The sequence below is a fragment of the Myripristis murdjan genome, chromosome 9, assembly GCF_902150065.1.
Source record: "Myripristis murdjan chromosome 9, fMyrMur1.1, whole genome shotgun sequence".
In the NCBI taxonomy this organism is placed as follows: Eukaryota; Metazoa; Chordata; class Actinopteri; order Holocentriformes; family Holocentridae; genus Myripristis; species Myripristis murdjan.
The window spans coordinates 27,908,212-27,935,721 of NC_043988.1; the positions used below are offsets into that span (position 1 = coordinate 27,908,212).

The 27,510-nt window shown below is 40.3% G+C and overlaps 2 protein-coding genes across 2 annotated transcripts in view; both read left to right on the forward strand.

Annotated features, from left to right (window-relative positions):
- Window positions 1-27,510, forward strand: part of hint2 (histidine triad nucleotide binding protein 2) — a 390,237-nt gene that overhangs the window by 212,588 nt on the left and 150,139 nt on the right. The window lies entirely within an intron of this gene.
- The window catches only part of jak2b (Janus kinase 2b), a 36,861-nt gene continuing 31,152 nt past the window's right edge, over window positions 21,802-27,510 (forward strand). Inside the window, exons 1-4 of the mRNA XM_030059337.1 lie at window positions 21,802-22,325; window positions 25,285-25,521; window positions 26,213-26,336; window positions 26,469-26,586. Of these exons, the coding sequence (XP_029915197.1) occupies window positions 25,299-25,521; window positions 26,213-26,336; window positions 26,469-26,586 (465 nt within the window). The 5' untranslated portion in view covers window positions 21,802-22,325; window positions 25,285-25,298. The remainder of the gene's footprint in view (window positions 22,326-25,284; window positions 25,522-26,212; window positions 26,337-26,468; window positions 26,587-27,510) is intronic.

The window sequence follows — 27,510 nt, forward strand, 5'->3', positions numbered from 1 at the left end:
ATGTGAACGTGGGGAACACAATGATGAGATAATCGGTAATATCTCAAGAACTGCAGTTTCCAAATATTTCCACCCATTCATGCATATTTTTGCATTGCCAAGGCTTGCATAGGAAGCGACAATGGGATGCAATTATTTCCCCTTACCCATATAGCCGATATGCCTTCCCCACATCTGCATCTGCCCCACTGGAGTCCCATTGGAAACCAGTGCTCAAAGCTTATGTAATATTTCACGATAGAAGAAATCTACATTTGTGGTTTATGCGTAACAATGACTGGTTTCAGTGGAAGTACATCCATTTCATCATGGCTTGAGCTCTTGCTAATAAATTAATGAACAGCTAGCAATCTCCCGTTTTTTTTTTTTTTGTTGGTTTTTTTGTTTGTTTTTGTTTTTGTTTTGTTTTTTTTTTGTTTGTTTGTTTGTGAGGTGAACATTTTTTTGTGAATACTGTGTTGTGATTGGCCATAATATAGTCCAGTTTGAATGACTTTTCTATGGGAAGATGACCATTTACGGTTTTGTCTCGCACTCTCTTTTTAACAGGCTGCGATACAGACTCTCCCTGGAGAAAGGCAAAATTTTGGAAGCTGGCTTGACAGACTAGATAATTAGACATAACTTTATTAAAAAAAAAAGACTAGGACAGCTGTGTGTAAACGTGCAGATTAGAATAACCCATGAGAATCCTTTGTTTGTTTTGTTTTATTTATTTATTTGTTTAACGATTTCATGATTGTTCAAATTGTGTGATTTGATTGGATTCATCAACACAACTGAGTTCGAAGGTCATACCACAGTCGGTACCAAATCGCACATTTTGATTGGCTGAGAGGCATTCAGACGAGCGCCAGTATCTCCCTGTACCGGCAGTCCGACCACATTTCTTTATCACTCTGCCTTTTTCACTCTCAGAACCTGTCCTGAGCTGATACAAAGTGACATTTACCCCGTCAGTCTGTAGCAGACGATACACAGGAAGGGTGGAACTACTTTTCTTTGCAGAATCATTTCCTCCGCAGCTAATCATACAAAAAAAAAAAAAAAAACTAATGAATTAATGATGAAATTGTGGTACAACTGCAGTCATACGCTGGCAGCATAGCGCACCCTCCTGTGTTGTACACTTACACTTTCACAGGAACGCTGTACTCCTAATTACCCACTGTTTCTTCATTTTTGAATTTGCAGAGTGGTTCAGCTTTACTTAAATTTGCACATGTACATGCATTTTAGCTATGATGGCCCCAGAGGGAAGATGATATTTTATAATCAACCTCCAACAGATGCACTATGGTCATTTTGTGCTGCGAGACAGCAAAATTCTCACTTATTTCCCCTTTAAGACCGCAAACCAATTCAAAAGCCAGTTCCTCTCTCTGTGTAACGCTCCTAATATAGCACAAGTGCCTTAATAATGTTGTTTTAGAGCATAAATAACAATAAAGCAGTGGGGCAGATTGTGGGTCAGCATGTTGCAGAACTGGCCAGACTGCACAATCTCTCGACCTGCACAACGAGGCAAGATGCGGCCAAAACAGATGACCGCAGTGGTACTTGCAAATTGAGCTCTACCTCCAAAAAACAACAAGGAAGCCAAAGTGAGGTGTGGAAGACACAGAACATCCTCACCAGAGCCTCACAAATTACCAGCAGGAAAAAGGAATTTACTCTGTCTGCATTCAGCGAATAAACAGCTGAATCATGTTAGCGCCCCCTACCCCTCTAGTGTTTTTATCCAGCCAAATTCAGCTGCAGCTTATCCTGCTGTTTGCAACTATGACTGTGATGAGTACCCAGAGTACATAGTGGGAGGAAGGGACATTTGCTGGTGTGTGTGTGTGTGTGTGTGTGTGTGGGTGTGCGGGTGAGGGAGTGCGGGAGGGTAGTTAGATACACACAGGAGGGTGTTGCTTTTTGTTTGTTGTCTGTGTGACTGGCAGTCTGGCAGCATGAGAGTTGATGGCTAATCAGCAAATCACTGCCTAATGGCACAAACACATACAGACACACATACACACACGCACACACACACACGCACACACACACACACACACTTACCCAAACACACAAAAACCAGCACAGCAAGGAGTATAATTGTCTGTGATTGCATTTGGATACCCATCCACACTCATGCTGATTAGCAGCACGGCATTGACAGAGAGAGAACGACAGAGCGAACGGGGGGACAGGGAGAGAGAGGCTTATTAGTTTTCACAGTTGTCTGCATATTGCCATTAACCAGAAATTTTAACCAATTAAAGCAAGTCTGAATCCACTAAACAACAGCAACCATGAAAAGCTATTTGCACACTTGAAATTATCTGCATTATGACTGCTATGTCACGGCTTCACAGTCCTCAGTTTTGCTGCGAAGAACTCCCACTCCATTTATTTACACAGATTCTTTTCACAACTAATGAAATTATCATGATATCTGTATTCTTACAAGTGTTGTGACCATTTAGGATATTTTCACTGCATCTCTCTAAAGTACACCTGCAGGAAATAATAAACCATGTGGGAAGTTCTTTAAATATGTCAGTGTCTGAAGAAGTGTGAGCTGCCTTGAAGATCGTATTTTAATTGTTTTTTTTCTCGTAACGTCAACACTCTGCCGTCGACTAGAACGGATTTCGCGGGAAATCAAGCAAATTAGACCAAATTAAAACACCAGGCAGGTCACTGAGGTTGATATTTGTAATGAGACAGACGTTTTTATCATTAGACTCTATCATCATGGATGAATTACTGCAGATTATTAATGGGCAAATCACGCACGTTGCATCTTTATGAAAAGGAAAAAAAAAATCACATGAAACCGTTTTCACCACGGCGCCTTTTGGGCTGATCAGATGAAAAAGGCTGGAGATGTCTCGCTCTTTCTATGTGTGCAGATGGGAACAGAGGAGGAGATTGAATGGGTGAGAGGCAGGGAGGGTAGGGAGGAAGTGAGGGAAAATGGATGAGGGAGACAGAAAGATGAGAGAGGGGAGGAGAGGAGGAGGAAGAGCTGCACAGATGAGGAGAGGGGAGGGAGCACAGAGAAAGGAGTGGGAAGAGGAGAGCTGAGAGGGAATGACAGCCTTAATGTGTCTGCATGAGTGACAGCCATGTATGAATATTGCATGTGTGATTAGGGAGCAGAGAAGATGGGGCCTAAATGGCTTGTTAACCAGGCCCTAAATACTGGAAGCAAGATGGAACGGGAAGGGGGGGGAAAGGAAGCGGGGAAGGAGAGGGAGGTGCCTAAATTGTGACAGAAAAAGAGCTAAGAGCGAAGGAGCAAGAAAGGGGGAGAGTGGGAGGATGGAAGTGAGATTTGTGAAAGAGGGGAGAAGTAAAGCAAGAGAGCAAGAGAGAGAGAGAGTCAGAGAAAAACACAGAGAAAGCAAGGAAAAGGCACAGTGGCACTTAAAATGCTGACCCTAAGTAAGGGTCTGAATAGGGGACAGAACAAAAAGAAAGTGTGTGTGCATGTGTGTGTTTGTGTGTGTGTGTGTGTGTGTGTGTGTGTGTGTGTGTGTGTGTGTGTGTGTGTGTGTGTGTGTGTGTGTGTGTTGCACTTCCCACTGTATACAAGTGACTGCATCATGCCATATGATTTGGCAGTCAATATTTGTTGCTAGCAGTGGACAAAAACAGTCAAGGAGTGCAGTGTTGCAAGCCTGGCTCTCATGAGTTGCATCACTCCTTGTTCTAGCTGTGTGAGCGTCTCATTGTTTGCAGCATTGTGGACTAGTTTTTGGCAGGTTTCAATCTTTTGTTTGCAACATCGCACACTTGTTTTTGGCCGTTTGATTTTTTTTTTTTTTCCTTCTTTTTTTCCCCCTCGGCACTCAAGACCTGTTTCTGGCAGTGCGGAAGCTGTGATAGGGCAGTGTTGGACTAATCGAAAGTGGCTGTGTGCCTGTTTTGGCAGCATGTCACATATCGACATAGCAGCGGACACTTTCTCCACTCCAAATTCCTTGCTGCAGGACATTTTCTGGCAGATAAAATTAGCTGGCCAAGCCAGACATGCACACACATACTCACGCACTTGCGCACACACACACACACACACACAGAAAAACTAATAGCACACGTACAAACAGTCACACAAATGAGATACAGACTTAGTGTGGGTGGGTGGTTAAGGTGTGAACATGTGAATGACAGGCGTATGGACTAGAATAACCAGCCAGCATGTGCCTCTCTTTTTCTCCTATCATTTCTGCGAATAGAAAATGAAAAGGTACACACACACACATACACACACACACACACAACACAAGCACTGACTTAGTGATTTGCTCAAATTGCACAAGGGAGATGGTAAGCCTTATTTAGGCCTTAAATTGCTTGAGTAGTCTGGGCCACTGATAAACCTCCTCCATCCACTTTCATCACAGCTTCTTCCCCCAAGCTGTGCAAATCCTCAACCCTCACCTCTATCTCCTCTTTACACCGGCCTCTCTCATGGTTAGGTGTTCTTTCTTCCGACTTCACTGTCTGTGGATGTGATTCTGTGGACTCTGACTCTCTCCGTTCCACGCTGTATTGTTGATCCATTGTGTTTACGTTTGGCCCTTGCACTGTAGTTTGCTTTGTAACTGCCAGAGCGGCTTCTCATCGGAAGTCTCTGCAGCCTGGCATTGTGGCAATAAAAGAAACTTTGAAGTAATACGCCGAGTCTTTAGGAGATTGGGCAATTTGTCAGCTTGCTCGTTTAAAGGACAGTTCTGCTCAAATTCAACTGGCGTTACCTTTTCCTATATTTTCGAACTATATCAATCAATCTATATCAATTTGTGGTGAAAAGACAATATGTGGTTCTACCAAGTGAGCCACCGGGCAGCCCAGGGGACTTCTTTTGGAATCAGACACCGAAATAAATGCAAAAAAAAAAAAAAACCTGAGAAAGCTGTGTTTATCCTAATTACAGACACTCTTTGTATATAAGTAAGACAAATTTAAAACCAACTTGTTTTGGTGATCTAGTGATCATTTGCCCCAGAGGAATGCACTGTAGACTGGGGAGGAGGTAAACCACAGATCATCTGCACTCCGGTATGATGCATTCGATTACAATCCGGTCACGACCCATTGCAATGGTTGGAAAATATGAGAAAATGAGAATCAGAATCATCCTTGCAGCAAGTGGAGTGCTCCGTGCTAGCACTGTAGCATGTTGAGTGATCATAAACGACTGAGAAAATACAAATTTGAAGCAGCTTTAAAGGAACAGTTCAACCAAAAATACAAAAAAGGTTACCGGTTTCCAGCATGTTGCAGCCTTCCTTGTCCCGGCAGCCCAACCCAGTGGGGGCTGGATGGGTATTCATTTGTGGAGCTCAAATTGTCAATATGTTAAATGTGGAAAAACTCAACAGCTAAGCGTCTCTCTCCAGTTACAATGACATGGATATCTGGCATAAATCACGGCCCGAACTATTTCCTGCTGAGGAACACGAGCAAATGATCTGTCCCTTTAAGTATCTATTGGTCTTTCAACAAATAACTTCACCGTGACAAAATAAAACTAAAGTTCCTTTCCAGCTAAATGGTGAGTAATTTCAAATGATATGCAGCCTCATCTTGGAGTTTTCGATACAGTAGACTGGTAAAAATTGATACAAATTTTTATTATAAAAATAATATAGTGCCAGGAGGTCTGTGTACCAGACTTGTTTTGTTTCCACAGGGAGTGAAGGTGGGGGGGGTGATATGAGACTGTGCGCTGTTAAAATCACCTGTCAGCAAATAAATATTTGGTTGCTCAGCTGAAAAACTTGCAAAAAATAAACTATAACTGCATGCAGAATTTGATGTTTACAGTATATAAAACTATAGGCCCTGTAATATAAAAGCTTTTTCTTGCTCCATGGTCAGTTTTCTTACTAGGGATAATAATCGTCACCTGCTGTCACACTAGATAGTGCAAACTAAAGCGTTAGCATAGCAGCTCCATGGTTTTCAATGTAAATCCATCTGCATGGGGGATGCTGAGTGAGTAAGCTGTTGGTTTCCTTTCATATGTACGCCAAAGGGAAGCATTTGATGATTTGTATTAGAAACTGAAGTGCCATCTTCCTTCATCCTCCTCAAATACCCCTCTGTGAATACACACTGTTACACACACACACACACACACACACACACACACACACACACACACACACACACACACAGGCTTGGAAATGTGCCTGGGTACTGACAGACAGTCCAACAGACGCACAAATTGCATCACATGATGTTTGGTATTTAAAGCCAAGCACCCACAGGGATCACTCTTAACACCCTACACACACACACTCATGCATACACACACTCATGCATATACACACAAGTATGCATCAATTCTTACATACATACACTCACACAATATGCAGACATACATAGAGAGATAGGGTGACACACCGACATACGTGCTGTACACAGACACGTCACACACACACAAACGCACAAATAGAGACACAGAGGAAGCACACACACACACACACACACACACATTAAAAACACAATATCATCCCACCAGAAATGACATCTTTTGCACACGCCGCTCCATTCTGTGCTGGGTCTCCCAAACCATCTTTTCACTTTGCTTCATTGAAATCTAATGAAATGGAGTAAAGTCAGCCTTTAATGCTGAGAAGCCTCCACTTAGATCCACGGGCCAGACAAAATATCATTCCAAATGTTTTTTTTTTTTTTTTTAACCAATGAATTCATCATGCCATCAAAGAAAAGATGCATGTAATTTCTTTTTAAAGACTGTGACCAGGCTGGAGGTATTTTCTGTAACACGGGATAAAATGAGAAATGCAAGGAGGGAGGAAAGTGACCCAAGGGGAGAAAACTGAAAGTACTACAGGGCTAATATAATGAGTCTATTGTGATTATTATACTCATAGGTTTATGTAATATGCTTTATGCCATGGTCTGTGTGAATATTCATATCTGACTGGCTGGAGGCTGTGTGTAATCCAGCTCAAGTCTAATCACTTCCTGCCTTCAAGTGCCAATCTATTATTTCTGATATCAGACTCCTGCTTACATCTGGAGTGGTCTGGTCAGAAATATCCCGTGGTGGAAAGAGTTTTACAAATTGCTACTCAAGTAGAAGTACTGTTACTTTGCTGATATTTTACTTAAGTCGAAGTAGAAGTACTGCTGTAAAAATCTCTCTAAAATGTACTGGGAGTAAAAGTGACTGAGCTTTTCAGAACTGTAACTGTGTTAGGGGTGATCATACATACAGGTTCAAACTAGATTATTTTAAAGGTGCATTGCGCAAAATTGCTGATGGTTGATTGAAGTGACGACCAAGTAGACTCAGCTGACAAAGATAAAATGACTGTTGAGTCTACATGGGTCTCATCATCAGTCCAACTCACTGATATTATTCCTCCTTTTTTTTCCAGACTTCCTCCACATTTTTGCCAGCTGATTCTAAAATGGTCCTCGCTTCCATCGACCATCTGCAGTTTCTCATCGTGCGCCTTTTATTGGAAATTTGGAAATGACTAAAAGTAGAACCAGATTCCACTGAGGTGTGCATTCCAGCCAGTTTTTGCACTCTGCAGAGGTAAAAAATAATAATAATAAAATAAATAAATAAATAAAAAGTTGGTTCTCTGCCTACACATTGTGAATTAAAAACCTGTAAACACACAGACACACACACCTCAGAGTGGATCATCCTTTCCATTATGCACACATTATAATGCATGTCATAATGAATTGCAGCAGAGGTTAACAGCTGATAAGAATCATGCATATGCTTAACACAAGATGAAATGTGCAAATGAAACCTCACTGTAAGCTTTCAGCACAGTGTTAACAAAACATGTTGACACCCACTCTGTCAAAATGATTGTTGGTGTGAAAGTAAAAGTTATTATGGAATATTGGCATTGGCTATTCACTATGTAGAGCTCTCTCATTTATAAATAACATCATTTTAGCATAATCATCCGTGTGTTTAAGTGTACTTCATCCTCTGTCACACTAATCTCTTTTCTCTTTAAGATAATTTTAAGCTGAAGGCACATACTGATAAAAGCATATGTTGAATTCATGAAACTAGATAAAGTATTGTGCATACTGGCATTGCAGGCACACAGCATTTTAAGAAAGCTTGTTAACACAAAAATATAGGCTAAAAAGTCATTTGTCCAAGTTATTTAAATGGCAAATTAATTACAATACACCACTTGTGTTCAATATATATGGCCAAAAAAGTGAATTTTCAGTGTGCTGCTACATTCTTCATTCAAAAATGCAGCCTCAATAGGGCATCGATAAGATCAAAATTGACTGGACATTTCTGCGTAAAGTCCAAGAATTACGTGAAAGCTGATTTCCAAACTTCAGAAAGGAGATGGAGACATACTGTAGACAGGTGGAAAAAACGACAGTGAGAAAGAAATATTGATGAAAACATGAGTAGATGAGTAGAGAAATAGAGAGAGAGAGAGAGACACTGCGGTAGAGCAAAAGGAAAAGATGACTCGGGGAGGAAAATAAGAAGAAGCAGTCAGAGGAGGAGCAAAGAGAAAATGTGATGTGTAAAAGTGCTTTAAGGTGCTTATCGCTCATATGATAATCATCATTCAATTTGATTGGCTGGGAGATAGAGGGTCAAGAAGCCATCCAATCATAATTGTGTCTCCCAGCGTGCCCCGACTGGGTCTTCTCAGGTTTTGTATGTGGTAATATCTGTGTGTGTGACATTTTTTTAGTTGCATATTATCCATAGAGGGTGTTTATACGTCTCAGTGATCATATTTCACAGAGTTAGGTCATTTTCACGTCCTTTGCATCTGGCATTAATTGAGCATATTATGCCACATTTACTACAGCAGCACAAGCAGAGCAACACACCACCAAAGATAAAATACAGCAGAAATTTGTGTTTGTGCAACTTTTTGGTAGGAAACACTAATCGTCATTTTTCAAATTTAGAAAAATAACGATTTCCCATGTAGAGTCAACCTTAGTTCTTCTATGGATTTATTGCATGACTTCAAAAAGTTTAGAGGGCAATTTTCTTGAATATCGAAACCTTGAAACACGTCTTGATGCGACGGCATATTGAGTGACAGACTCCTGCAGCACCTCTCTCATCAGTCGTCCAATTCACAATCCAAATGAAATTTCCCCGCTAGTCTGCTTCAGCACCTGAACTGCAAAGAACTTATTTTTTTACCAATCAAATGTCCACAAAAATGACCAAAACTGAGCATGGCCCGCTTACTCTGTGGTCAGCAAAGTGTTTACCTCTGTCATTTTAATGATGACTACCTTTTCAGTGGAATTTTTGAATAAACTCTTCCTCTGCTTCGTAAACCCGCTCTCTCCGTGCTGACAGAAAAATTTCCTCAGACACTCGAGCAGCATAATAGATCTGTAATAATAGGTCTGTAGGGCTGACGGTGTTTCTGTGTTCGAGTGTGTTAAAATTGATTTCAGGTGCGCCTGTTCTGTATCTCAAGTATTTGGGAGTCAACTGTCAATAGTTTTATTTGTCAGGTTGAACTCTAGACTCTGATTCTTCACAGAAAAAGTAATAATTTGTATTGCCCTCCTTGAAGTTGCAGTGCATTTGAAAGACACTGCAAATTAGATTGTTGTACATTGTTGCATGCCTGTGCAGCCCAGACAGATTGCATGCAAAGCAATACACCTTTGTCTGTTTTGGTGTACATTAAATAATTACATTCAACTTGCCTCCTGTTGGAAAACAAATGAGAACAGTATGAGCTTTAGAGATTGCCCTTTGCTTTTTTTTCCTCCCCTGGGATGCAGGCCCTCAGCGTCTTTCAGTCATCATCTGTTTAAAACAAGCATGTTATTTCGGTGGAGGGACAGCCAGTGTGATGGCTCAGAGGGATCCGAAGTGTCTGCGCTCTCATCTGCTGCCCAGTCCTCGGCGGCTAAAGCATCCTCGACTTGCCAATGCTCCCTGCTAATCTTTGTGATCTGCCCCTGTGCTGCTACATCAGCTTGGGCAGCCATCTGCTCCACCAACACTTGGAAAAATTCCCCATGTAATATATTCTCAGATAGGTGTACTTGTAGCTATGATTGCTGTTACAAAATACATTAAAAGGGGCATTAAGTAATCTATAATCCTTATCGACCTCCATGTGCAGCCAGTGTGAATTGCAACAACATCGATAGTACTTATCTCCTCTTACACAAGTCTCTGGAACGGCCATCACCAAGCAATCTTAAGTTGTAATTTACAAAAATAAAAGGCCCAGTTCTCAATGGAGACCAATAAGATAGCTCATTTAGAGCAGATATCCAGCAGAAATGTCAAGATATGATTTTAAAAAATTGTGTGTGCTTTTGGCACCTCTATGTTTTTGAGGCCTCATGTGTTGCAAATAGCAGATATCCCCAATTTTCACCACAGCATGTCCTCTGGTGTCTTTCGGGCTAAATCCACCTAAATAGGGGTGTCACGCTGGTTCACAGCGAGAGTGTTCCAGGTTCAGTTCTCGAACCTAGTGTTTTCTCCGTGGAAGTACATGTTCCTCCCATGTTCGTGTGGCTTTCCTCTCATGTTTCAATGCAGGATATGCAGGCCAGGTGAATTAGAGACTGTAAAATACCTGTAGGTGTGAGTGTCTGTTGGCCCTGTGATGGACCACTGAGCTGTTCAGGGTGCTTCCCTCTGCCCAGTTTATGCTGGGATCAACCACCGTGACCCTGAATAAAAATTAACCAGTGAAGACAATAAGTAAATCAAACCAAATAGGTGTGGTTATCGGCTACAGTATCATCACATTACTTTCCTTTGCAACTTTGATTCACAAAAACTTCACAGAGAGCTAGTAAAAACAGAGGGAAAAGCGACATTTATTTTACCTTATATAAGCATTATTAGTACACAAGGAGAAAAATATCTGGTGCACATAACACCTGCATCAATACGCATCTGCAGCAGAGCAACGCAGCAGGAACAGAGTCAGTCATCTGAAATGAGTAAACTTCTGTCAGTGACTTGCACATTGAACATGTTAGGTGTGACTGAGTGGTCAAAGAGCAATACACTCAAACCATCACTGCAGGTACGATAAAGGCCTTGGAGAAAACAACACAGTGCTAAATGATGTACACGGGAGACTTTTACACAGACAGTCATGAGGGTTTTCAACACACTGTACCTTACAGCTGAGTTTCACGGCGTCAGAGTGGAACACCTTGCATGACGGAAGCAGTTTTGTTTCTCTGATGTTAAATTTAAAAAAAAAAAAAAAAAAAAAAAAAAAAAAAAAACGGTTTATTTACAGTGGCGGTGTGGGAGGGTTATCTGTCTTTCTCTCTCTCAGATCAGCAGTGGACTGCAGCTCAAGTTTCCACTCTTACAATCACTTCCATTCAAATCAACACACTTTTACTTGAACAAAATATGTCTAATAACTCAAGTGACCTCTCAACTTTGGTAAATCAATTCTGTCTCCCCCTGGTGGACATAACCCTTAAATGCATGCATCCCACTACAAACTTTACTTCAGCCTTATGTCTTTTCATCGCTATTCTGCTGAGTTTAACTGGATATACAGATACTTAATAAAAACAATATAAGTGCATCATAACAGAAGGAATTTCACTTCAAGAATCATAACAAGCAAGTACAAACATCAAGTCATCAACAAAAGTAAACATATAAGCAAATATTGTGTTTCACTTCATGATAATCTCTTTAATATATCCAAGGATGCAACAACTCAATGCACAGTAAGTACAAAACAATATGTGTGGTTCTGTCTTTATTAAAATTATGGATTGTGCCATACTGGACACCACATTACAATACTTTACTCAAGGTTCATGCACAGGTTAATCTGCTATTTTCAAGTTTTATTAATATAAATAAGGCCTAAGTGCAGCAGTTTCATCAACTTTGGTCATCTTCCAAGGGACATAGTCATTTTGTCAAAACAGACCAACGCCATTATCAATGATAAATTCTGTGAAATGCATTTCAGTACCATATGGTGGCATTTTGAGCATGTCTGGTATTACTATGACCTTTGGAGCTTTATTTGTCACCCTTGTGTAAGACTTTGGTAGACTCCCTCTAACACAGAATCAGTAAACACTTCAGGGTTCCTCAAAAATCCCAGAAGAGTTTGTTGAAAAACCTCTTTATGTTAGAGATTTGTGACAGCACCATTAATTCTTCTTATACATTTTTTTTTTTTTCAATGATCATTCCAGGAGTCGCATATAGGTCCAATCTAAGGCATCCAGAGTGGTTCCTCAAATTGACCATTTGACTTCATCAAGTGGTGTGCATTGCTTAGTATGTTGTTTTAAAGGATGCTTTTAAGATTTTTTTTGGGCATTTCTGCTTTATTTGATAGTGACAGTGGAGAGAGACAGGAAAGGCAGGGAAGAGAGAGAGAGGGGATGACATGCAGCAAAGAGCCTGAGCTCAGATTCGCACCCAGGACGCTGCGATCAGCACTCAGCCCCGATAAGTGGTACGTGCTCTACCAGGTGAGCTACCGGGGCGCCCCTAAAGGATGCTTTTAAATGTTGGAAAGTCAAAGTGTGTCAAGCTCAACTATCTGAGGCAGCGTCCCTGCTGTTGACATTAAAATGTCAACCAAGGAGTCTCATTCCAGCGTGAGATATCCACCACTGGCCCAATTTTGATAGATGGCACAAATTTGACCATTTTTACAGGATAATTGACACCTGTCGCATTGTTTTATATACAAATCATACCTATATAATCTCTCCTATGAAACATCAGATGAACTGCATGTGATGGCCACTTGAATATGCAGTTTTAGAAGAGAACTGTTCAACTGCAAAACAGGATACCATATATTATTTAATCCAGCTGAGGACTTGACAGCCATATCCTGAGCATTGCTACTGACACTCTGCTATTAGCTTGAGAACACTGGTTCCATTTTTACTGATATAACACAGAAAAAAAATTAAAAACTGATAAAACACTGCAGTAAAACTTCTGACAGAGTTGGGAAAAAATGCTAAAAGAGGTATAAGGGCGAAAATGTGCAGGGGAGGAAAAAAAATCACAAGGAGGTTATGAATTCATCTGACCTCAAACTAAATAAAAATGATAAATAAGTAACCGTGCAAACAACAGGATAAGAACACAAGCAAGGATTCGAATGAACACGATGTGACCTTTTAACTTACAGCCTCCGCATTTCAATAATTGCTGTGTAATTACATAGTAACAACAGCATTTCTTCAGCGGGCTGGCACCGGTTTTCTCTCAGTCGCCGGTTTGTAATGGCTTCACCCTCATCTGTAACCCTGCCACTGTAAAAGCCTGATGCTTTTCTCAAGTGTCCAAAGGTATTTTAAGGACTTGGCAAGACACAACAACACAGTGTGTGTGTGTGTGTGTGTGTGTCTGTGTGTGTCTGTGTGTGTGTATACATGTGTGCATGCGTGTGTGTGTCAAAGAGAGAGGTGCAGGTGGTGAGTTTCAGGCACCAAAGGCCTAGGAGACATTCAGACCACTTGGGACCAAAAAAAGAACATATTTACCTCTGCTCTCCCTGTCTTTCTCTCTGTTCACCACTTTCTGTCTCTCTTATTCTGCCACTCTTCCTCCCTCAGCCCATCTTCTATTTTTTTCTGACTCTTAGTTACTCCGTTCTACTCCAGTTATGTACAAGTAGCCCCACCTAGTGGCAGATCACATGCATGACAGTTTTTTTTTTTTTTTAGTCTTGTGCTGTGCTGACTTGGGGTTATGTTTGGTTACCTTTACCAAAATGTCATATGTGAAATGTGCCTTTTCACATGTGAAAATTTTTATTTCACATGTGAATTTGCCATTTTCACATGTGACTGGCAATATTCACAGGTGAACTAATATTTTCACGTGTGAAAAGAAAATAATGTCACATGTGAACTTTAACTTTTCACATGTGAAAGAAAACAATGTCACATGTGAACTAGATATTCACATGTGATTTGCTACTTTCACATGATCGAAAATTTCCACAGGTGAAAAGAAAATTGGTCACACAAAGTCATGGTGTGGAATAAGTATTTTCACATGTGATTGGCACATTTTCACATGTGAAATGAACTATGTGTGAATGAACAGGTGTTTCTCATGCTGCTCTTCACATGTGCAATAATCACATGTGGTTTCATGTGGGGAAAAAACAACACGAAAATCACATGTGAAATAATTAAATCACATGTGGTTGTACATTGCATGTGTAAAACCACATGTGGCTCATTTAGCATGTGATTTCAAGTCATTTTTTATAAGGGTAAGATGAATTTTTAAAAATATCTAAGGTGCAATCCTTGAATTTCTTGTTTTTCTTGATTGTGGTGACACAGTTGATAGATGATCATTAATGTGGTGTTTTGCATGCACTGTAGGCACCAGGCCAACCTACTGTAACAGTGTACACACTCAGCATAGAGTGTGGCCTCTTATACCTCCTCTGCCTTCATTTATTTATTCCAAGCACACCTCTTTTGCTGCTTCTGTAAACATAAAACACTTCACTGCACCAAAGGATTTTTCTTGGGAAAAGGTATGCCATTATTATGTAGATGTTTGGAATAGCAAATATAAAATATATCATTATTTATTTTAAAACTACGACCTTTGAGAGGCTAGTTTAAGTAAACAACCACTCACTCCACTTTGTTTTAGCAAAAAGCACTACTTCTGTTTTTGAAGTTCAGGCATCACCTCTGATAGGCCAACAAAGCTCCAAAGGCAAATTCATAATCGGAAAAGAAAGATGTTTGTCACAGGGAGGGGAATATTGAAACTTGTTTGACGGTAAATGTGCAATTTTCATGAAGCATTTGTGTAACTTTTTTCTGCCTTACTCATATAAAAACTACATCTATTCTTTTCTGCGTTTGGTCACTTTACACTTACTACCCAAAAAATGTGAATTTATCCATATGAAATACAGCAAACTGCATCTGTCCATTCCTGATGAGTACAAATTAGAGGCGGATACATTTCAGAACCCATTGACTATCATCTGTTGACGATTTTACACCTTGATGATTTTTGGGCTTAGACAGAAACAAGCCGGACACTGCTTCCATTTCTTTTATTACACAAGTTGAATGTTTCTCCACACAATAATTGGCACTTTTGTAGTTGTTTTAGGTTCAAATGTCATTTCTGCCAACGCATTTTGTCTCTTTGCTTCATACACGAACCTTTGACCGGCATAAAACCACTCAGGCTACAATGGAAAGGGAAGTGGGAACCACAATGCTTCAAATACCAAAATCTTGTCACTCGCCTACAGACTCTATATGTGTGTTTAAAGAGACTCTATAGAGTCAGTTTATAGAGATTAGAGGTGGATTGATGCAGTTTGCCAGTGTTCTTTGGCAGGAAATAGCTCCCAGACAAAACTCCTCACGCCCTGAGGGTTGTGGATTATGTTTAGCGTCTTTGCCACTGTTTAGGAAAAAATATTTGCTGTTGAGTTTTCACATGTACATTTTTAATGGTGTGAGCTACACAAAAGAAAACCCATCCAGTCCCATTGAGTTTGGGGTGAGGGAAGATGGGAAAGATTGTGGTGCACTGCAAACCTCCCCATTTCACATACAAACTGCCTGGATAGGTAGATTGCACTACAGGGTAAGTGGGAATTTCTTTTTATATTTTCAGTGACCTGTTCCTTTAAAACACTCTAGATAAGAGCATCAGGTAAGGAAGGAAAAGCCAAAACCGTGAAAAGCTGAGGAAAAAGCAAGCCATGCATTTTTCTTTCAACAAATAACTTCACGGTGACAAAATGAGGAACAGAGTTGGACCTGTTCTCGCCCGGGTGACAAAAGGCAGTTTAAGGCAGTTTGTCCTATGATGTTCGAATATATTCCCCTGAATTTCCACAGTCAGCAGTGAAACTGAGATGCACTGCTTTCCACAAAATTGCTTGCTTTCTGTGAGTGTATTTGCACACTGATAAAACATAAAAGCGAAATCATAAGAACAGTGATAAAATCAAAACAATAGCCTCTGAGGCAAATGTGGCTGTGTGTAAAGTGTTTTTCTTATTGTTTTTCTGTTTGCTTTTATTGTCTGTTTGGGAAGCACTTTGCAACTTCTGTTTTGAAACTTGCTATACAAATGAAGTGCATGATAAGAAGAAGAAGAGGAAGAAGAAGAAGAAGAAGAAGAAGAAGAAGAAGAAGAAGAAGAAGAAGAAGAAGAAGAAGAATGTGTTTTGAGGTGAGATGTTTTCATGAGCTCTTCTTCTTTATCTCACACAGACAAATTAACAATTTGTGTCTCTTCTTTGTGTCTTTATCTGTTTTTACCACCCTCAAACAAATAAAAGCTACCAAACAAAGTACTGCCCAAAAATTTGGATGACAAGCAAAGGCACAATACAGTTGGATAACAAGAATCTGAATGACAGCTGAACTTTTTGCTTTAATTGTCCTTCTCCCTCCCTTGCTTGCCTGTTTTTATTTTACTCCCTCCCTCAGCCCTTGTTTTGTTCTCTCTTCCACCTGCTCCCTTTTCTATTCTCTCTCTCGCTCTCTCTCTCTCTCTCTCTCTCTCTCTCTCTCTCTCATGTCCTTCACTTCTCCCCTCTCATCTGTCTCCCTTCCATACTTCCTTTTCTCTCTCTCTCTCTCTCTCTCTCTCTCTCTCTGCCCAGGGCAACCCGGCTGTGATCCTCTTGTAGATCCACCAGAGGGCAAAGTGCTGGAGCAGAACAGACTCCTAGTACTGTGTGTGTGTGGATGTGTGTGTGTGTGTGTGTGTGTGTGTGTGTGTGTGTGTGTGTGTGTGTGTGTGTGTGTGTGTGCGTGTGTGTGTGGATGTGCATATGTGTGAGTGAGTGAGAGAGAGAGACAGAGAGAGTGAGAGAGAGAGAGAGAGAGAGAGAGAGAGAGAGAGAGAGAGAGTCTAACCCACACACCTCAGGATGTTCTTGTTCCTGTGTGTGTGTCCAAAAAGTAAGATTTACTCAGTATGCGTGTTCTGTTGGGGTGTGTATGTGTGTGTGTGTGTGTGTGTGTGTGTGTGTGTGTGTGTGTGTGTGTGTGTGTGCGCGTGGTAGCAAAGAGAAGTGTCACCTGAATGCCCCAGGAGTCTCCTAATGCCCTCATTCATCCAAGTTTGTAAGTGTGTGTGTGTGTGTGTGTGTGTGTATGTGTGTATGTTGTTCATGCACAAAGAAAAGCATCACCTGAATGCCCCAGGTTGCTCCACCATGGTGCATATCTGTCACTCGTGTGTGTATGTGTGTGTGTGTGTGTAACTGCATCAGGTGTGTGCCTTTTGGGCTGCACCAAGGGAGATGATTGCCTTGGAGCAGCTGTTGCCATTGACAACCACAGGGACAAAAAGACACAGTCAAAGTCTCTCTCTTTCTGTCTTACCATCTATCCATCTATCTGTTTATCTATCAGGAAGCTGACTGCCCAAACAAAACCGATATGACGACACATTGAAATATTTACCGTGTAACTACAGTTGTCTAAAACATTGATGGCAAATGTCAGGTTTTGGTGTCAGTCCCTCATCATCAAAGAGAAAGACTACACCCACTATTCAATGGCTGCACAGGGACAAATCCATTGTAGAAGAGCCAGAGACGCCCATTTCTCCACTAACAGTGCCCATAATGCAATGGAGCCACAATGCCGCATTTTGGGCCTATTTTGACTTTTCATCAGCTGCCGTGAGCGTGTCTGTCCCTCACAAATATCGGCTGCATGAGTGTGTACGCTCCATAAAATGCTTGGTAGCTTACAAGTCAAACTTAGCTTACCCCATTTCATTTGTGTCACTGCACAGAAGTAAATGCAACTGCTGTTATATTCAGTGCAAGTGAATAAAACAGCAGAATAAACTTAAATTGCTGTACAACCCACCAAAGATTGAGTGTGAATGTATTATGTATATTTATACGACTCTAGACTGTTTAATTTGAGCGACCAAAGGTTTGTTAAAGATGAATGTACACAGGCTGTGATTGTGCTGTAACTGGTGCAGCTAGGTGATTTGCCCTAGTTGGATAGGAGCAGCTGATTTGTTGACTGACAGGGATTTAACTACAACTACTGGCACACCACACATATGTTGCCTTCAGGTGCTCCTCATAACCTCTTACCTCTGAGACAAATAATCTGTGTATAAACACAGATACTGCTGGAATGAGAAAGTTTATATACTGCAGATGGCAAATCTGCATGCAAATTGGTGTCAAATTACAGGAAAAAGCAACTTAAAGTGTCTTAGTAAAGTGTTGGGCCACCACAAGCCTCCACAACAGCTTCATTGTGCCTTGGCAAAGGTTTTACAAGTCTCTGAAACTGTACTGGAGAGACCGCACACCATTCTTCCCACAGATATTCCCTCATTTGGTGTTTTGATGATACTGGTGGAGACCACAGCATAACAGGGACAGCGGAATCTCTCTTTGTAGGGATCAAGCCTTCAAGCCAGAGTATGAAGACGGATGACTCATCTGACCACACCACTTTTTTCCTCACATCTCTGTAAACCAGTGTCTATGGTTTTTGCACCACTGATCCTTCAAAGATGCATTTGTCTTTGTAATGACAGCTTTATGCACTGCAGCCCTACTACAGTGTCCCTCTTTAGCGTTTATGAAAAAGCCCTTTTTTAAAATTGAGAGTTTGGACTATGCACCAACTGATAGAGACGCCACAGAATGACACAAAATGACCACTTTGGCTTGTGGCCTCTACATGAGGGGTGGAAACACTGTAGAGAAAACACTCTGTGCCTTGTCCATTCAGATCACATCTGACAAAATCAAATAATTAAACTATTTTATATGTATATATATATATATATATATATATATATGTGTGTGTGTGTGTGTGTGTGTGTGTGTGTGTGTGTGTGTGTGTGTGTCTATACACACACACACATATATATATATATATATATATATATATGTCTGTCAAATTAGCACAATGAATTGCTAAAACTTCTTAGTTGTATACAAAGGTTGGCATCATCTCACCAGCAGAGTTATACAGCTCAGCGTGTACAACTCATTACATTATGTGACATACATGTAATGAGTTTTTGCACATAGGGGAGAGTGGGGTAAGTAGTGCCAATTTTTACTTAGAGTGCCTTTAAAGCGAGGGGACTACAGTAATGCCTCCAACTAAAATATGCACATATAGTTTAGGATGTTGTGCATCCCTGGGAACAATTACTTTGGATCTTATAAAAACTGTTTGAGAAATATAGCTTTTGAAAAAAAAAAAAGTGGTTTTGTGGCACAACTTGCCCCCGGTGTGGGGTAAATTGTGCCATTAGAGAGAATACACTGGGGTAAATTGTGCCATTGATAATTGAAGTAAAACAGATCATTTTAATCTCACAAATGATAATGCTATATAAAAGCAAAACAAATTCAATACAAAATGATTTATTTAACATTTATTTATTATTTTAACAGGATCACAGGCCACTTTTCTATAACAAGGCCTAGCGCCACATGAACACATACCCAGAACAAAATAAAAATTCCAAAATGAGCACCTGCAAATCATCTTCATCTGAATCTGAATAGTTTTAGTGATCAAAGGTAAGAAGACAATGTACAATAACAATAAAATACAATAAAGTAATATATAGTATATAATCACAAGTTGTGCCACTGGCACAACTTACCCCAAGCCCTTTGGCACAAATTACCCCAAGCCCACCATTTTGAAAAAAAAATGCATCCCCCAGCTGTTTTGAGCTAACATCATGCTAACTGTATAGACTCATGGTGTAGCTTACTAAAGTACTAAAACCTGTCTGAACTGTTTTCAAAGTTTTCTATAATTGTTCAAACACAGCAATCAAAAAACCTTGGTCATAGAAATTTTACTTTGGAGGGCAAAAAAATGTTTTTTGAACTGAAATGTGCTTACCTCTCAAGCTATGTGTCTCCCTTCTTTGCAGGATGAGTGAAATGGATGCCTCTTCAAAAATATGTGGTCACATGACCAACTTCTTCTATGGTTTTCTAGATAACAGGGGTGGCACTACTTGCCCCTTGGCACAAATTACCCCACTCTCCCCTACAGTGTGGTCCTGTCATTCTGTTCACTCCATGGGCGAGGGCACTGTGACCTACATACAGGTTGCACTTTCAAAGCACATGAGTGGCCTTACCAAGACAGTAATATGGATGATACAAATCATCTAAGATACTTAGCAATTCTCCATCGCAATGACTGCAGCAAGTATGTTGCACCACGCCTGTAAATTTCACAAACTGTTAACCTGTATATGCTTTCAAACGTGACATGTGCAAACTTTTGCACACAGAATCAATTAGAATCATTTTCAGTGGCAGATTTTCAGTGGCAGAGATATTCATCGTGGGAAATAGGCTATTACATCTTATTAGCCTCTTAGCAAGCCTTTCCATAGATCCTATTGAAATCTTCAGAAAGAGTTAGGATCTATATGTCTTCTTGTTATTTTTTTAAATGCATCTTTTTAATGTATTTTTTCTATGTATTCTGGGTTTTTTACCATGTGTGAAGCATTTTGTTAAAAAAAAAATGGTATATGAATAAAGCTTTACTTACTTAATTAAGTTACACTGTATGGCAGTAGCTTTGAATAAATAATCAGCTAACCTGCTGCAGTTATGCTGTCTGTTATCATCTACTGCAAAAGTGGCCCTTGCCAGAGCTTGTGCGTGGTTTGTGCTGATGTCCAAAATAAATATGTTTGCATGTATGAGGGAGGCAGTCTCTTCTGGGTCATTGTGCTGATAAAGATTTTGGATTGACAAGATTTCCTAATTCCTTTTGCTCTCTAATGCTGCGTCTTCATGTTGCAGAATCTTTGCGGACAGGAAATGAGGAACAGACAGTGACAGCGTGTCCTGTGATTATTACCAAAATGTTCAAATGATGCCTCATTTATCCCTAGAGAAATATATCTTTTTTATCTTGAATTTTTTTAGCCTGAGCCGTCATACTTTGAGAAGGTATGATTTTGCAGTTTTGCATATTTTTTGTTATGTAACCGTTTAAATCCAATATAACATGCAAATAGTATCATCTCATATATCAAGTTGTCAACAATGCATTGCTCACCCAAACAGGTGCAGGGCAGATACCAAACAATAATATGTAATGGTAAAAATCCATACATTCCTATGCCTTTTTCAATAAAGTACCCCTTTTGAAACATTTTTTTTTTCAGCCAAGTATCCACTGACCAGTGCATAAAAGGTGGAAATAATGCCTGTATAAAGACTTCCAAAACCATCAGAATCTGAAACAACAGCCTGATACTGACAATATTTTACTGGCTCTGTTTTTGCTTCTTTTTCATTTGTATCTCCTCGTTTTCAGCTGTATTACTGCTATCACAAATACCTTTTCTTTATTGTCTTACCACCAGCAGCAGATTTAAACCAGAACTGTACATTTCCTTTTTTCTTAAAATAGATAGATAGATAGATAGATAGATAGATAGATAGATAGATAGATAGATAGATAGATAGATAGGTATACTTTATTGATCCCAAACTGGGAAATTCACTTTTTTTTTTTTTTTTTTTAATTGAACTCATTAGAGCCTAGGCTAATTCCTAATTTTAGGAATTATGCATGACTGATAATTCTTTAAATTCACATTTATACAAAAAAAAAAAAAAAAAAAAAAAAAAAAAAAAAAACTCACTGACTTCCATTTGAGACCCACTGGGGCAGAGACCTCATGATGTCTATATTTCGGACAGTCCATGAAGGCATCAGTAGTGGGAGAGGCTGGTTTGTTGACTGACACTCACACACACTCACACACACAGGGTTTCGGCTGCGTGCACAGTTGCAGTTGGCACACTAACTGGCCCAGTAGCTTGTCAGAGTTGGAGCTGCACCGCCGGGAAGTTGTATTTGGCGTCTCTGCGGTCGTGAAAATCCACCTAAATAACTTCGTATGGGCAGACGCTTCTGTGCAAATGAAGTGTTTGCATTGTGACCCATCTGTAACCATGCGCGGTGTGTTGTAGCGAGCATTAACCGCGAGCTAACGTCAAGTTACCGCTAGCCAAATGGCAAAGTATCACACGGACTGAGATGTGCAGGCGAGCAAATTACACTGCGGAATGGAAGTAAGGACACTTCGGGATAAGTCGTCAATATAAGGACGTTGTCTTCTCCTTTGGTCAGTGTTTGGATGCTGATCTTTCAGAAGCTGAGGCAGTAGTGCCCTGGTTGGAGCTGTCAACCGCCAGCAGTGGCTCGCCCCCGTCCTGCCGTGCGGCGCTGGCCTAGCAGGCTAGCAGCGAGCTAGCTGCAGGTTTGGCTAATCGACCACAGTAAGTTGCTCGTACCAAGCGATTCATTCAGTGACAGCTTTCTCCACTTTATCGGTGTGACTCGTTCGGTATAGAAATGCAGTGTTAGAGTGCCAAGAAGCTGAAATGTAGTTGCATAATCTGTTTACAGGGTGGGTGGGTGGGTGTGTGAGGCTGCTATTTGGCTAAGCTAGTTAAAGTAGGAGGCTAACGTTAGCGAGCGAGATATCGGCCTGTGATAAGTTTGTAACGGGTTAGCCGAGTTGCTCATGTTTGACTGGATTTGTCACAGCAAATTTGGCGTGTTAGTGGAAATGACAACTTACTGCCACTATTCCAACTATAACACCAGGCTGTGGAGTCGCGTATAACAAATTATGGCAGGGGGGAAAACATACAGTTATGCTCCCATTTCAGCTTTGTTCCCCTTCAACTCACGTGATGATTTACTTTTCCCAGTTTCGTCATTTTGTTTGAGAAGTTCAGTCTCACAAAGTCGTAAGAAGTCAAACATTAGTCTGAAAGTCTTGTCAGGTCTTGCCAGATTAGACAACTTGTTTTAAACCCCCCAAATCATACACTCTGATCCCAAAAAGTATTAACTGGGTTATGATGTGGCTTCTCTGATGTGTGTTGCAATGTAAAACCATGCCAGTGTCATGTTAATTTGCTGTGGTAAGAAAAAAAAAAAAATCACAAATATATATGGCTTTGTGTAGTTAAGCGCATACCAAGTTGAAAATTTTAGCATTTATTTTATTAATTTACAATTCTGTCATTTGAGCTGCATATTTCCCAAAGTAAACATGACAAAGCTGTACATGTGCAGCTACAGAGTTAAAGTATTAAAGTATGGCTATGATTTTTTTTTTTTTTTTAAGTCTTTTATCGTGCTTATACATTTCTTTTGGGAGGTCTGGAGTATGGAAAAAAATTACTAAGCCATGACTAAAAGATTTAAGCTTGACTTGCAAGAATCTTTTTGTTAGTGTAGTGCCATTTCCTCTTTTTGACACCCTGTGGGAGTGGACATTACATCAAACTGCACACCACATTGTGGCACTTTAATGTTTTTTCGCTGACGGGCTTACTCACTTCAGAGAACATGGTTAAAGTTCTCAGATTTTTTGAGGTTTGTTCCTCATTTAAGTGTGAATCAAAACCTAATCCATCACGCAGGACCTTTTCCGATAAATGTCAATATCATTTTTCATCCAAAGATGTTTTTTGAGGCTTTAGTTCCTTATGCAATCCAGTCTAAAGAGTTGAAAATTTAACATTATAGATGTTTGTCAAAGTGAGAAGTGGACTGTCACAGCGTGGAGAAAGATCTTCAGTAATGTTTTACAAGGTTCAAGATTACTACATGTGTGCTTGTGAGCGAGAAGACATTAAATTGACAAATTCCAGCTTGCGGTTTTATGTGATGCTCTTCTCCTAAACCAAAGACACCTGTTGAGGCTAGGCAGATATAACCGTTCTGCTTAACTTTTTACCCTCCGAATTAGTATTATTTCTGCTAAAACTCTATGAAAAGATGCTTTGGGAAATAAGGTTCTACATTGTAAGAAAGGCTCTACATGTATTTCAGTCAAGCTAATGTGTGAAAAGTGTTCAATTAATTTATAAGAAATGCAGTTATGTGTTTTTAAACTTGGCAAGCGCTAAGCTTGGAACAAAAATGAAACACAGAGGAGCTAGAAATCCCCTGCCTTCACAGTGGAAAGTGGTAGTTAAACCTTGAGTGCTCCCAGACTGTATTGGATAACTCCCACTGAAAGAAGCCCAATTTTGGAATTAGATTTACAGATTTTATAACCTGTTTCTTCCAGTTGACAATGGTCTCCTCTGTGCGGCAGCTTTATGCAATGCTTTCATTTAGATAAGTCCATTTGTAATAGCTAAGACGCTGCAGTGTAGGCTAATGCTTGTAGAACCTATGGAATAGTGATGAATGGATAATACATAGAAAACAGCAAAGATATGGTGGGAAAAGTAGATGATAAACATTAAGGCAGACTGTTCAAAAACATGATGTGGATGGAGTTGTTTCTGTTAAAATGTGGAAAATAAATCAATTTCCTGTGATCATAAATGTCCCACATCCCTGCAACAAACATAAATCGCATAGTTTGGCCAAAGAGTTTTTACCAACCCTCAACTGACCCCAATTTGTTTGTTCTTTGAACATCCTCCCTTCGCTGATTGATTAATTAGAGTGGTTTCACTTCACTTATATAACTTCTTTGGTTATTTAACAGGTGATGAAGTTGCAGATGCAAAACCCAAAGAAATCAGTTGTGTGGCAACAGTTTAAAAAAAAATCAGACACTAAGAACGTTCAGTACCATTTATGTGAGCAGGAGTTGACATCATGGCAAGTTTGATCATCCATCTGAAATCTGTAAGTGTGGGTTAAGAAAAATCTACAGTATTTCTATAAATTCTTCAGTCAGTGGAGAACTGCTTATTGCAGACATTGAGTTGAGCCTTTGGTTGCAGTGTCTAGTTAAACTAGACACTGCTAGTTAAACAAATTTTTTGTTTGTTTGTTTTTTAACTTTTTCAAGTTTATGTAGGCCTAAAGCCCAATATCACTGTTTACATCTCAAAGAGCTTTACCCGCCCACAAGTTTGCCCACACGTTTTTCCTTATTATTTTGAATGAATAAGCCTATTATTGAGAGGGAGTGCTCTTCCAGAAATCATAAAGAGTATTCAAAGTGTAGAAACAGCATTTGGGGCAGCTCGGGTAAATATAAAAACACGCATGGGGTAACAAGTAACGGCATTCAAGCAAAACATTCACAACCGAAGCGAAGGGAAAGTATGAAAGTACACAAACTAAGTTATGCAACATCCATGTTTAGCTGTGCACCTTCCAGCTTTTCCTCCTCGTTAAAGCCCCTGGTCTCTAACGGGGGCATTAATTACCAGCAATAATTTTTAGCGCTGACATTTTGTTTTGCTTTGATTGAAGGCGCGACAGTGTTGATGGCCTGTATGCCAGCCATGGACGCCATGACCCCAACATGCCCTCCAGTGCACCAAAACGGGACTGCCCACCGGGAGTCTCAGGAGTCCAGGCCAGCTGCCAGTGTCCTGAGGCTTCATTTATACCACACCAGCCAGGGAGCGGCCAACTCCGCCCCCCTCAGCTACCCACCGGGGGACTACGTGGCCGAGGAGCTGTGCATAGACGCAGCCAGGGCGTGCAGTGAGTACTTGACCTTTGCAGGACTGTGTGTAAACGGGCCCCCATTCATCTGTTTTGCTGGAACTTGCACAGGTCCTGAGATAAGGTTATCAAGAGGCCACAGCGAAACCTATCAGCACAAAAATCGTTGGGTTGTTCATTGCACAAAGCTTGCCTAGCTTTGTGCTTTATTTCCAGTCTGTCTACCTTTATTTACTCTTATTATGGATAAGCAGAAATATGGTTGCTTTGGTTGGTGGTTTTTTCCAGAGGCACATTTCAAGAGCCAATAAAAGCATAGTGATACACAGAGGAGGCCCATGGTGAGAAGAAACCAGACCAGCCTGCATTTTGGTGTAACCTCATGTTAGGTGTGTGATGATAAACAAAACATGACTGACATTTTAGCCAATCTTCACTGACCTTTAGTTCACCTGTGTCGCTGCTGGAAACAAATGGTTTTCTAATGTGTGCCCTGAGGCATGGACCATTTTTTACTGTTCCTAAATTATTGTCTAACATGGTACCCGTGTGTGGGATTTCTGTGCAGTCGCTTCATAAATTAGCCAGCCTTAGTAGAAGGGAAATGGGTGTAGAACATTCTAATAACATAACCTGGTCTGTTTTGAAGAGCACTCAGTAGAATTGAGTGTGTATTCACAGTTCATAATGCACCTTTAATTCCCTCTCATTTTTTTTGGTCTGCCTTTAGGTGTATCGCCACCGTACCTCAGCCTTTTCGGCCTCTTCCGAGAGCGAGACGGCTTGTGGTTCTCACCCAACCACATCTTCCAGCTTGATGAATCATCCTCAGAGGATGTGTTTTTTAGAATAAGGTATTTTTAAACATATGTTGGTGCTCAGTATTTGTTTTCTATTTTTACCTTAACTTTGGAATTAGAAAATGAAATGTCCCAAAGTCCTGTCTGTTCTTCCTTCCTTCGTTCCTTCCTTCCTTCATTCCACAGGTACTATTTCCCTGGCTGGTACAGTGGTGGTGCGTCGCGGGCTTATCGATTTGGTGTCACCAAGGGGTCAGAAAGCCCTGTCGTTGATGACTTTGTTATGGCATACCTCTTTTCTCAGGTAAAGTCCTCAGCATACAGCCACCACTGAATTTAAAAAAATATATAGTAAAAATGATTACTCAGTTTAACAGTTTAACAAAAATACCTCTCATATGAAATATACAGTAATTCACAGTTTAAATAAAGTGCATCTAGTAATAGTTTGCTGTTTATAATTGTCTACCAGCCCAGCTTTGTAGCTTAGGCATCAGAGAACAAGCAGGCCACATACCTGACAAGTGTGGTGGCATGAGGTTGCCAGATTGTCTCTTAGGTCATGGCCTCAAATATCTAGTGTTTTTTCCCCTCCCTTTTATCCCTCACAACCACATGTCAGCAGAGATGCACATTGTTTATGTTTGCCCATGGTTGTCTTCGCTGTGGAGGTTTTTAGCCAGTTGACATAATCCAGGCTGTAAGCAGATTCTGGCTGATCAGGCCTTATCTTCACTGTGAAAACAGAGCTTCTGTGCAGAAGCGGGTTAAAAAAATGAACTTACTTCTTTGTGCCCCTTGTTTAACCTTTTCTGTGTAATCAAATGTAGAGGCATTTACACAACACTAGTAATACGTGACAGCTTGTGCACAAGCAAAGGATTGTCCAGGAAAAAAATATACATACAGTATAGTATACAGTAATTAATAGTTTCTCAGATGTCGTCTACCAGCCCAGCTTTGTAGATTAGGCATCACAAAACAAGCAGCTTTTTATGTGACAGCTTGTGCACAAGCAGAGGATTGGCCATGTCTGTGCACAGATGCAGCTCTAATGTGATCTTTGAGGTAAGTATTGCAATTTGCAAGCAAGAAATTGATACTTGAGCTTGCACAGAACCAGAAGGAGTTAGGAAAGTTAATTCCCAACACATTATTAATTTCCAGTTTTCTACACAGAAGTTTAGTTTTTAATTTCTTTTTCCTTAGTTTTAGAGCATTCTCTCAG